Genomic DNA, 12,371 nt, shown 5'->3' on the forward strand with positions numbered 1-12,371 from the left:
TCCGGGCAGCGAGGGCGTCCGCGACGGAAACCGAGCCTCAGCGGCCATGTTAGGTTCGGGCAAGGGCATCGCCGAAGCTCTTGGTTTCCGCCACCCGACTTCCGGCCGTGGGCAGCCCAGGCACGAGCGCTTCGAGGGACCGCGCGGTGGCCTGGCGAGGTCAGCGCGCGCGGCTGGGGCTCTCGGGGCGGGCTGAGGGGACCTCGGGCTGGCGCCGTCGCGAGGCTTCTTGGGCCTCACCGTGCGCGTGCACGCGGGACGCCCGCCAGGCTCCTCACCTGGGGCCAGCCGCGTCACCTGGGGCCTGAGGAGTGTGTCTGGGGACCCAGGAGTCCGCATTCCCCACCCCCCGTGCCCGAGGCCGTTGGCGCCGAAACCCGTGGTTTAAGTTAGGAGAAGGAACGTGGGCGTTACCTGGTCTCTGTAGGACAGAACTGCCAGAAGGAAGAAGTCCAAAAGACAGTTTTCTCTGGCCTGATCTCCGCCAGTTTCTTTGTGTTTCCAGCCGTGAATTAGTAACGTGAACATGTGACTTGACCGGTTTCAGTCGAGACCTAGGAATAGACAGGGACAGGAGGGCCTCTGCAGGTCGCTTCCTAATTTGAGGGGCCTCCATCCTGGAAACGACAATTTCCTCAGTCGTGGCCTGTTTAACCGCTCGGATTAACAGTCCGAACAGCTGCAGGCAGGTGTGGATCAGTGCAGGTGCATCTGCTCGCGGTCTCGGCCCGGTGGGGGTTACTGTGGTTTGTGTACCTGCTTACGCTGTGTGTGTCTCCTGGTCGCGGGTGGGCATGCAGGGTGCTGCTAGTGCCTTCCAGAATAAACTGCTTTGCTCTCGGCCGTCAGCAGAGAGCACCCTCATCTGGGGGAGAAGCCCGTAGGGCCCGGAGCAGGGTTTGTCATGTAGCTTTCACCCCACAGCTCCTGTGAACCCATGGATTGTAGCCCACCAGGCTCTTGTGTCCATGGGATTCTCCAGGTAAGAAAACTGGAGTGAGTTGCCACTTCCTTCTCTAGGGATCTTCCCAACGCAGAAATCGAACCCGAGTCTCCTGCATTGCAGGAGGATTCTCTACCGTCTGAGCCACCAGGGAAGCCCCCTGAGATGTCAGAGTCTAGGTTTTCCCACAGGGGCGCGTGCTGTGGGCAGGGGCGTGGAGCGGGGTCTGCAGGGACGAGCCTGGAACGTCTGAGCCGTCCTGCCAAGCGGCACATGTGCAGCTGCTCCCAACGCTCGGCTTTATACATGCTTCCTAGCTCTTGACAGTTTTTTAACCTCACAGAGGAACAGAGAGCAGCATGTGAATGTTCTGTGGTCTGCTCGGCGTCATTGGAAATTAAAGCATTAATGTGTCTTTAATGAAATTGTTTGCCTTGGAAAAGAACAGAGATCATTCTGTCGTTTTTTGAGATTGCACCCAAGTACTGCATTTCAAACTCTTTTGTTGACTATGAGGGCTATTCCATTTAAGAGATTCTTGCCCACAGTAGTAGATATAATGGTCATCTGAGTTAAATCCACCCATTTCCATTTCCAGGAATCAGTTCACTGATTCCTAAAATGATGTTCAGTCTTGCCATCTCCTGTTTGACTACTTTCAGTTTACCTTGATTCATGGACCTAACATTCCAGGTTCCTATGCAATATTGTTCTTTACAGCTCGGACTTTACTTCCATCACCAGTGACATCCACAACTGGTTGTTGGATCATAGAAAGAGCAGGAGTTCCAGAACAATATCCACTTCTGCTTTATTGACTATGCCAAGACCTTTGACTGTGTGGATCACAACAAGCTGGAAAATTCTTAAAGAGATGGGAATACCAGACCACCTGACCTGCCTCCTGAGAAATCTGTATACAGGTCAAGAAGCAACAGTTAGAACGGGATATGGAACAACAGACTGGTTCCAAATTGGGAAAGGAATGCGTCAAGGCTGTATATTGTCACCCTGCTTATTTAACTTATATGCAGAGTACATCATGTGAAATGCCAGGCTGGATGAAGCACAAACTGGAATCAAGATTGCTGGGAGGAATATCAGGATCCTCAGATATGCAGATGACACCACCCTTATGGCAGAAAGCAAATAGTAACTAAAGAGCCTCTTGAAGCTGAAAGAGGAGAGTGAAAAAACTGGTTTAGAACTCAACATTAAAAAAAATAAGATCATGGCATCGAGTCCCATCACTTCCTGGCAAATAGATGGGGAAACAATGGAAACAGTGACAGACTTTATTTTCTTGGGCTCCAAAATCACTGCAGATGGTGACTGCAGCCATGAAATTAAAAGACGCTTGCTCCTTGGAAGAAAAGCTATGACAAACCTAGGCAGCATATTAAAAAGCAGAGACATCACTTTGCCAACAATGGTCCATCTAGTCAAAGCTATGGTTTTTCCAGTACTCATGTATGGATGTGAGAGTTGGACTGTAAAGAAAGCTGAGTGCCAAACAATTGATGCTTTTGAAGTGTGGTGTTGGAGAAGACTCTTGAGAGTACCTTGGACTGCAAGGAGATCCAACCAGTTCATCCTAAAGGAAATCAGTCAGTGCTGAATATTCATTGGAAGAACTGATGCTGAAGCTGAAACTCCAATACTTTGGTCACCTGATGTGAAGAATGACTCATCTGAAAAGACCCTGATGCTGGGAAAGATTGAAGGCGGGAGGAGAAGGGGACGACAGAGGATGAGATGGTTGAATGGTCTCACTGACTTGATGAATGTGAGTTTGAGTAAGCCCTGGGAGTTGGTGATGGACAGGGAGGCCTGGTGTGCTGCAGTTCATGAGGTGGCAAAGAGTCGGACACGACTGAGTAACTGAACTGAACTGAATGAAAATGTAAGCTGATGACATCCACACTTAGGAGCTTTTATGAATTGTTTTTCAAGTAGTTTGTTGAGCACCTGCTGAGCACCAGGTGCCGATGCAGCTGTGAGCTGTGATGAACAGAGCCCCTCCTTGCTGAGGTTACAGTGGTGGGAAAACAGGAAAATCCCACCCTTACAGTTTGGTAAGGGAACCGAGTTCTGTTACTTCTCTCGGAACTGCGTTATTTGGTAATTCTGAATTATTAAAGCCCTCTTGACTCCCTTACTTCCCCCACCTCGCCACCACCGCCATATCGAACAGGATTCCTCTTCCTCCTCCAGATTTTATTCAGTTGTGGATTCCCCACTTGCTGACTTAGGAGAGCAGAGACTGCATACATCTCCCTCTGACCAAAAAGTAGTTTTAACAAACGGCACTGTGGTTCTCTTCTTTTGCTTCTTGCCCTTCTGGTTTGGTTCAAAGGAAAGCAAACCTGTTTTAAGACAAGCCACAAACAGGAAGAATTTGCTGTCTTCCCTCCCTCACCAAGTTGAAAGATGTAGGTTTTCCGTGAGTAGGCGCTGCCCGGATGCTCCGCGGTCTCCTCAGAATCTTTGTTCCACGGAGTACCCCCAGAGTCCTGCCGGTGTGTGAGTGCCCGCAGTGCAGGCATCTGTCTGCGCCTCCCCCCCGACCCCCAGAAACACGCTTGCTTTCTGCCATCCACCGGTTTGTGCTCACGACCAGCGTGGTGCTTCCCGGGGCTCAGAGGCTCCTGGGCGAAGTTCAGGATGCAGAGTCCACGCCCCGTCACACAGTCCTGGAGGTGCAGGTCTTCGCTGGCACCCCCTGCTCTCATGGCTGGCGCTCTGGGTGTGCCCCCCACCCTCCCGCTTCACAGCCCCAGCCTGTCTGCCCGGGCTACTACCCTGGGGCCGAGCCCGGCGTGTTCCTGACTGTCCAGCCAGACCCCAGCTTCTCGGCCCTGCTGTGTCCAGGGCCGGGCTGACCCGGGGCCCCGCTGCCAATGCACTCAGCTCGGGGTCTGCAACTTGGGTCCTTCTTCCTGGAAGAGTATTTGCAGACAGCTTAAAGAGGAAGATGACTGGTTAAAACGTGAGAGTTTCTTAAGCACGATTGTTTTTTCAGTGTCTTGTGTTGATGTGTTTCCAGGTTACAGAAGCTACGGCACTTCAGAGGGGTCCTGTTACCCCTCACACACGTCTCCCAGGTGTTGATGCCAGCGGAGATTTGAAGCTTGGGAACCTGTGTCTCCATCCTTTGCAAACACTCAAGCGCTGCGGTGCTGACGGTGGATGGCAGTCTAGGAGGCGGGCGCGCAGAATGGCTGGGAGGAGGCCGGCGGGCCTGGGCGGGCAGCGCCAGCTCCTGGGGCTGCTGCTGGCGGTGGCCGCCGTCCACCTGGCCGCCTGCCCCTACACCAAGGTGGAGGAGAGCTTCAACCTGCAGGCCGTGCACGACCTGCTCTACCACCGGCTCGACGTGGAGAAGGTGAGCTCGCCCGAGCGGCGTGGGGACCCGGCCCGGGCCCGGCTGACCCGCCCTCTCTCTGCAGTTTGACCACCTCGAGTTCCCCGGCGTGGTCCCCAGGACGTTCCTTGGGCCGCTGCTGATCGCTGCGCTCTCCAGCCCCGCGGTCTACGCGCTCTCGTTGTTGGAGATGTCCAAGTTCTACTCTCAGCTCGTAGGTAAGGGCTTCTCCAGGGGTACAGGGTGAAGGGCGGCGGCAGCGTCAGACAGCCTCGGTCACCGGTCAAGGGGCCCTCGGCGGGAGTGGCCGCCTCCTGGAATCCCGGCCGTCTTGGCCTCTCGGCAGGCAGTTCAGTGGGGGCGGCGCCTGCGTGACGGCGGCGCCTGCGTGACGGCGGCGCCTGCGTGACGGCGGCGCCTGCGTGACGGCGGCGCCTGCGTGACGGCGGCGCCTGCGTGACGGCGGCGCCTGCGTGACGGCGGCGCCTGCGTGACGGCGGGGCCGGGCCCCGCCCCTGAGCAGTCGCAGCGCGGCTCACGCTGGCCGGGGTGCGCAGTCAGAGAGCTCCCGGGACCAGGCGGCCAGGCCTCGGGAAATGTGGACGAGGAGGCAGAGGTGGGCCGTCCGCTCACACGGGGGTCCAGGCAGCCTCGGCGGGGGGGCTGCGGCCACGTCTGAGCGTCAGGTCCTCGGTAAGTGTAGCCCTGGAGGCGTCGGCCGGGTGACAGGGCCTCTGGGGTGCCGGCCGTCGCCCGCGCATGTCTGCCCTGCCCAGCCTCCGAGTGTGCCGGGCCTCCAGGCACAGCAGCTGCAGGCTCGGGGTGCCAGAGTCCAGCCCACCTGCTTCCCATGCCCAGCCCCTTTGTCTGAGTTTCAGAAGTGTTTACTGCTAAATAAAAAAGTGTCACAGGACTGAAAGGTGGCCCACCACGCTCAAGAGAATTCAGTTACTAGCAAGTGAAACAGAGAGTGAACAAATTCACCTAACACTAGTTTCAGTAAAAACAACAAACCGTTGCTTTAAATGGAACGTATTTAGTTTCATTTATTTTGCATGTTAGTTTTTTTTATTGAAGTAGAATTAACTTGCAGTACTCTGTTCACATCAGATGTATTGTGAAGTGGTTCAGTTTTGCATATACATCTATCTCTTGCAGACCCTTCCCATCACAGGCTGTCAAGCGCTGTTGAACGCAGTTCCCTGTGCTGGGCAGCGCGTCTTTGCTGATGTCTGTCACACCGCCGCGTGTGTCTCCTGATCGCAGACTCCTAAGCTGTCCCTCCCCGCCTTCTCTTTGGTAGCCACAGGCCTCGTGTGTGTCTGTTCTGTGTGTAGTGCATCCGTGTCATGTTAGATTCCACACACACGTGATGCCACGTGGCACTCGGCCTTCCCCGGCTCCTCTGCACTTGACCTCTAGCATGACGGTGCCTCTAGGTGCATCCGCTGCGGCACGCAGCAGGGTTTCTTCTCTGCGGCTGACTCCCGTTGTGCTGTGTACACCAGCCCGTTTTCACTACGGGATCCGCTGGGCACACGCACCCTCTCTGCTCAGTCAGGGCCGTCCTGGGACTTGGCGTGATTCTTGGACTCTGGACGTTACAAAAAGAAGTGAGGCGGCAGTTTGGGGCCACGGTGGCCGCCCTGTTCTGCTGGGTGACGGCCTCACAGTTCCACCTGATGTTCTACTGCACGCGGACTCTCCCCAATGTGCTGGCCCTGCCCGTGGGTATGTCGCTGCCAGCCTATCCTGCCCGGGTCCCCCTGGCTGGCAGGGAGGGGTCCATCTGAGTGTCTGTCAAAAGCTGCCCACCAGGTGTCCCAGAAACGCAGGCCAGGGAGGCCAGGAAGCGAGCCAGCTGTGTCCCCGTGCAGGGCTCCAGCTCGCCCTCGGGGGGCTGGTGGGGCGAGGGCTTCCCCGGGGCAGCACCCGGAGGAGGAGCTGGTCCGCGGGGCCGGGAGGGGGGCAGGGACCCCAGAGGGGCCGGGCGGGCGGTCTCGGAGCTCACGCGCCCCCCGAGCAGAGGGTGACCCCGCGCCCGTCCCCCGCAGTGCTGCTGGCCCTGGTGGCCTGGCTGCAGCAGAGGTGGGCACGCTTCATCTGGCTCTCGGCCTTCGTCACCCTGGTCTTCAGGGCCGAGCTGAGCCTACTCCTGGGTCTGGCGCTGCTGTTGCCGCTCTGCTGGCGGAAGCTCTCGCTGACCCGGGCCCTGCGCTGTGCCGTGCCGGCCGGGATCCTCTGCCTGGGTAAGTGGGTCGCGGGGGCTGGGTTGATGGGGGCTCTCTCGTTTCTTTTTCTCATTAAGTGGAATCACCTGCACCTCCTGTGGGGTTGGGTTACAGGGTCCCAGTGCAGGTCTTCTGGCTCTGCTGCCCAAGCGTCCCCCACGAGACCCCCTGCACAGGACCCTTGTCGGGGCCCCCTCCCTGTGCCTCGGCCAGGCTGGGCAGACGCGGGGCGCCTGTGTGTGGAGGCTGGGTTGGGGGCGGTTCCGGCGCCTCCGCTCCTCTGGGACACGCTGCCGTGGCTCCTGGGTGCCGTGCTGGCAGGGCTGCGTCCCGGGGACCTCCGCCTGTGACAGCTTCCGGGGCGGCCCCTGCTCTGCTGAGCCGCTCTTCCTTCCTCAGGACTGACAGTGGCCGTGGACTCCTATTTCTGGCGCTACCTCGTGTGGCCAGAAGGGAAGGTGCTCTGGTACAACACCGTTCTGAACAAGAGTTCCAACTGGGGCGTATCCTTCCGTTGGCGCAGAGTGAGGCGCTGCTGTCCGCTGCAGCTGCGCCTCGGAGCGCGGCGGCTGCCATGGCGCCAGCACCAGCATGTCCTTCTCTGCAGGGCGGGTCTCCCTGGTCCTGAATCTGTGCCCGGAGAAAACACCACTCAGCGTCTTAGCCCCAGCTGCTTCTCTGTCCTTGCAATCTTCTGATTTAACGTTTTACTCTGGGCTCTTTAAAAGACATCCCCAAAGAGAATGCTGTGGGTCCCCACTGTGCCCCCCACCCTGGGACAGGCTGTTTTCACAGTGAAAGATGGAGGGACGGTTCTGGGCAGTCCCACTCGCCATCCGCTGCTGTGGCAGCCCATGAGGGGTCAGCATCCCCGTGGCGGGGTTCAGCATCCCCGTGAGGGGTCAGCGTTCCCCGTGGGGGTCACCGTCCCCGTGGGAGGGGTCACCGTCCCCATGTGGGGGGGCTCAGCATCCCCGTGGGGGAGGTCACCGTCCCCGTGGGGTGTCCTGCCTTGGCCCCAGCTGTGGGCTCCCGGGTGCCGTGGGCGGGGCGCCGTCAGGCTGGCGGGGCTGGTCCGGGGGAGCCCGCAGCCTCCTTGACGTTCGCGCAGACCTCTCCGCTGCTCTGGTACTTCTATTCAGCGCTGCCGCGCGGGCTGGGCTGCAGCCTGCTGTTCGTGCCGCTGGGGGCGGTGGACAGGCGGGCCCTGGCGCTGCTGCTGCCCGCACTGGGTTTCGTGGCCCTGTACTCGCTGCTGCCGCACAAGGAGCTGCGCTTCGTCATCTACGCCTTCCCACTGCTCAACATCGTGGCCGCCAGGGGCTGCGCCCGCGTGTGAGTGCCACCAGCCGCCGCGCGGGCTCGCCTGGGCCATGACTGGGTCGTGAAGGGGCGGGTGTCTAGGGTGACCAACGGGCTCAACCGGGCGCCCAGCCAGGGTCTGGTGCGGGGTCCAGCCCGAGTCTGCAGGGCCCGTGGTCAGCCTGACCAGCTCGTAGAGGCAGCAGGCGCCTGTCCTTGTTCTGCCCGGCACCTGGGACGTGCTCGAGGCTGGGTTCTGACCCAAGGGGTAACTCGGGATGCTCGAAAGGCTAACGCAGGTTTGACCTTGGCGGCTGGCGGGGTTTCCGAGTCTGTCAGGTCTGCTGTGTGGCGACCACTCGCGTGGAGATGCGGCAGCGGGCGGGCATGCTCCTCACGGCGCTTCCCAGCTGTCTGTTCCCTTCCAGGCTGAGCGGTCACAGGACATCCTGGCTGCACAGAGTGGGGTCCCTCCTGGTGATGGGGCACCTTGTGGTGAATGCCGCATACTCGGCCACGGGCCTGTATGTGTCCCACTTCAACTACCCCGGTGGCGTGGCGATGCAGAGGCTGCACCAGCTTGTGCCCGCCCGCGCAGGTGGGTGCGCGGCTCCGGGGGCCAGGTGGTCTCAGCAGAGGTGCGGGCCTGCGGCGCTGACGGGGCCTGCCCGCTCTCCACAGATGTCATCCTGCACATCGACGTGGCCGCTGCCCAGACAGGCGTGTCCCGCTTCCTGGAGGTCAACAGCGCCTGGAGGTATGTCCACCCTTTGGCGTGGGCTCCCGGGGGTGCTGGGTGCCAGGGGCCAGTGTGGGCCCGCAGGGCACGGCATGCTCTCCTCCGCAGGTACGAGAAGACGGAGGATCTGCAGCCGGGCTCGGCGCGCATGCTGGCATACACACACCTGCTCATGGAGGCCGCTCCCGGGCCCCTGGCACTCTACCGGGACACACACCGCATCCTGGCCCGCGTCCCAGGCACCACCGGACTGAGTGTGAATCTGAGCAGGCTGCCTCCCTTTAACGTGAACCTGCAGACCAAGCTTGTGCTACTGGAGCGGCTCCGCGGGCCTCCCTGAGCGGGGGTGGGGCCCCCAGGGACGTGGGTGCCCGCCAGCTCCCTCCAGTCGAGCCGGGAACCGACCAAGGACAGCGGCTGCCCATCCCTGGCTGTGCCTGGGTACCCATGGCCGCGTCGCTTGCAGCCTGCGGTAATGAGGGTGCCCACTCTCCAGGCCACGGGTCTCGCCCTGAGGAGCTGCTCTGGGGCAGCAGGCGGTGGCCTCTCGGCGCCTGGCAGGGCCCCTGGGCCGTGGAAACCCGAAGGCCAGCGCGTGCTGGGCGTACCCCACTGCACCTGGCCCTGCAGGGCAGGGCCTCCTCTGTGGTCACGGGCACACTGTCTCTGTTTCAGAAGAGATCTTAGGAGATAAACGTGTTCAGAAAGAATGAGAGTAACATTGTACACTGTCTTATCACTGGTTCTCTGTGACACCTGGGAGACAGTCGTCACTGGCTTTAAGTGAGTTTGGCTCTTCCTGCTTCCTGCACTGTCCACCGAGCTCCCGACGTGTGTCCGGCCCCACCAGGCCCTGGTGAGGATGCGGAGACCCGCGCGTGCTTTTCATGTGTGTACACACTGCACATCCACGCACACACTACATGCCTGCGCACAGAGACACAGAATCTTCGGGCAGTCCAGAGTGAGTTGCCGACGGCCTGGCCTCCACCCCGAGCGCCTGTGTCCCAGGAAGGGCTGGGGGGCTTCCCCACCTTCAGGGACTGCCTCTGCACTGAAGCTGAGAGTCTGCAGCACCTGCCCACAGGGAGATCCCACCCCCCACCACCCCCAGAGCAGTGCCCCCTGGGATCCTGCTGCAGCCAGGCTGTGGTGTCTCGACGCCCACCACTGCCCCTTCCCAGGCGCCCACTTGCCCGCGTGTGGTACTCAGTTGCCTGGAACAGGTCTGGCTTTGCACATGGCCCCCGACGGTCAGCCTGGGCGTGGATGCTGCCGGGCCTGGCTGGGTTGTGAACAGCCCTGTGGGCTGCCTTGGTGTCCGGCTGCAGCCTGGCCCACGGTCCAGTCAGCTGTGCTGTCTGAGACACGAGCCCCATCAGGACCCTCCTGCGTGGCTGCTTCCTAGCACCAGGTGTCCACCCAGGCTGCTCGGGCCTCTGTCCCTGCCCTGGAGGCAGCGGTCTTGAGGGCCCAGCCTCCTTGTGACGGGGCTGGTTTTGGAGACCAAGATCCAGCTGCAAAATGTGCTTGCTGCTTTCAGCGTGCCTGTGTTTCTAGGCCTTTCTGCTGAGGCAGGGTATCAGGCACACCTGTGTGTGGGCACACGTGAACACGTGTGTACGAACATGTGCACACGCTGATATGTGTGTACACGTGGACATGTGCACACGTGGACATGTGCACATGCTGATATGCGTGGACATGTACACGCTGATATGCGTGGACACGCAGACACGTGCTCAGGTGTTAGGAGTCACGTGCCATGCTGACACCACCAGCTCCACCGCATCTCTGGGTGTTTGCCCCCCTCATTCCATATCTGCGTGTCCTGTCTTCTGCCATTGAGAATCCTGAACTTGGCAACATCAATGTATACTTGACCCTCAAGCAACGCAGGGGCAGGGTCACCAACCCCTGCCCCCAGTCAGAAATCACAGGTTCACTTTTGACTCCCCCAAAGCTTAGCTTCTAACAGCTACTGTTGACTGAAGTCCCTACTGATAACATGAACAGTTGACATTTTTGCAGGTTATATAGTCTTCCAATTATGTAAGGCTATAGAAAAGAAAACTAGAGGGATTTCCCTGGTGGTCTGGAGAGTAAGACTCCACACTTGCACTGCAGGGGGTGAGGGCTCACTCCCTGGCTGGGGAACTGAGATCCCACAAGCCTTCAGGTGCAGCCCTCCAAAAAAAATCATGAAGAAAAACTCTGTACGGTACTGTATCAGGATCACGAGTTTTTGTCACCTGTCCCCAGGATGGATCATCTGTCAGGACTCACGCCGTACAGAGCTCTGTGGATGTTACACATACTACAAGTACTAGACGGAAAAAAGGAAAAGAGGGGGGACTGCCAACACAGGGGACACACCTTCAGTCCCTGATGCAAGAAGATCCCACAAACCTTGGAGCAACTAAGCCCGAGCTGTAGGGGCCCGTGCTCTGCAACGAGAAGTCACTGTAGTTAGAAGCCCACACGCCGCAGCTAGAGAAGGCCTGTGTGCAACGAAGACAGCACAGCCAAAATGATTAATTTAAAAAGCTTAAAAAGAAGGTAATGTGAAAAAGAAATTCACAGTTGTGTACAGGTACAGTTATCTGAGGATCGACAGTCAAGAAGCAGCAGTCTGATCGCTTCACAGTCACTTAGTACCATCAGCACAGTCCCTTCAAGGCAGCCCAGCCCATACACTAGCGGGGGGATTGTCCTAGTCTTCTGGCATACAGCATTGCAGTCATATTCATGATGCAGTACTGGGGACACTTGCATTAAAAAAGAAAAGCTACGATGACAGATTGTGACGCTTTCTCCACTTAGGGAGAGCTGCACACAAGTCTTTGAAAGCAAAGTTAGAAACAAAAGCGATGCGTCGTTAGTTTTACAGTTAGTGTCGCTCACCTCCCGTCTCTGTGAGGACAGACTGTCCGCCTCCACACGAGCCCAGTACAGTGTACAGCTGTTAGGTTTTCACATTAAGACACAACGAGAGGTCTGTCCGTTCCCTGCTCATGACTGGAGGTGGGTTGTTGTAAAGCCCTCCTTGTCCCCAGGCTGAGCAGGCTGGCGGGGGCCCGGGGGGGCGGGGGGACAGTCTTGCTGTCTCAGGTGGCCGAGGAGGGGGTGGGGGGCCGGGGGCTTCATAGAAATACCTCGTAATGTCCGTCGGACTTCTCTGTCTCTAAACGTGCTTCCACACTGCACCAGCCCTTCCCCGTTTGCCCATGTTGTGCGTAAAGTGGGAAGCTGTCTTGAAGAATCGGAGCCTTTCTGCCCGCTGCTTTGACATCACCTTGCTCCCTGGGGCTGCGTCTTCTGCGTCTTCTCCTCCACTGTCTGGCCGTGGTTCAGGAGTTCTCATCTCATCTCTTTGGTCAATGCCTCTGCTGTGGTGTCTGTTAGCCCTGGAACTTTTTAATTTTGGGGCCACGCCTCGCGGCATGTGGGATCTTAGTTCTCCGGCCAGGGGTCTGAGCTGCGCCCCTGCAGCGGAAGCGTGGAGCCCTAACCGCTGGGCTGGCAGGGGAGTCCCAGCCCTGGAATCTCCCGAAGACCTGCATCAGAACAGTTCACCCTCCAGGGCATGCTGCCAGATCCACAAGTTCTCATGATTTCCTTGACTGGCTCTGTCGTAAACCCTGGGGAGTCACGCACAGCAGCGAGACAGTTTTCCCCAGCAGGATTTTTTTTTTAGAACAACAGCATTGTCAGTGGTGCGAGCCTCCCAGACTCTCAGGATGTTCTATCAGTGTCTCTTCCATGATGTTGACGATCCTTCCCGTAGTATCG

General features: G+C 58.7%; 1 protein-coding gene across 2 annotated transcripts; it reads left to right on the forward strand.

The window, feature by feature from the left end:
• Positions 1 to 35: 35 nt before the first annotated feature.
• Positions 36 to 9,294, forward strand: ALG12 (ALG12 alpha-1,6-mannosyltransferase). Of its 2 annotated transcripts, XM_061124294.1 has the most exons (10): positions 36 to 159; positions 3,990 to 4,328; positions 4,393 to 4,525; positions 5,865 to 6,038; positions 6,362 to 6,556; positions 6,938 to 7,041; positions 7,650 to 7,873; positions 8,269 to 8,438; positions 8,522 to 8,597; positions 8,688 to 9,294. In XM_061124294.1, exons 2-10 carry the CDS (start codon positions 4,161 to 4,163, stop codon positions 8,917 to 8,919), a joined length of 1,476 nt encoding a protein of 491 aa, XP_060980277.1. In that variant the 5' UTR covers positions 36 to 159; positions 3,990 to 4,160; the 3' UTR covers positions 8,920 to 9,294. The 2 variants fall into 2 exon arrangements, with proteins under 2 accessions (XP_060980277.1, XP_060980276.1); XM_061124293.1 differs by lacking the exon at positions 36 to 159 and having other exon boundaries at positions 5,816 to 6,038.
• Positions 9,295 to 12,371: the final 3,077 nt, after the last annotated feature.

This window comes from Dama dama, chromosome 22 (assembly GCF_033118175.1).
Source record: "Dama dama isolate Ldn47 chromosome 22, ASM3311817v1, whole genome shotgun sequence".
Lineage (NCBI taxonomy): Eukaryota > Metazoa > Chordata > Mammalia > Artiodactyla > Cervidae > Dama > Dama dama.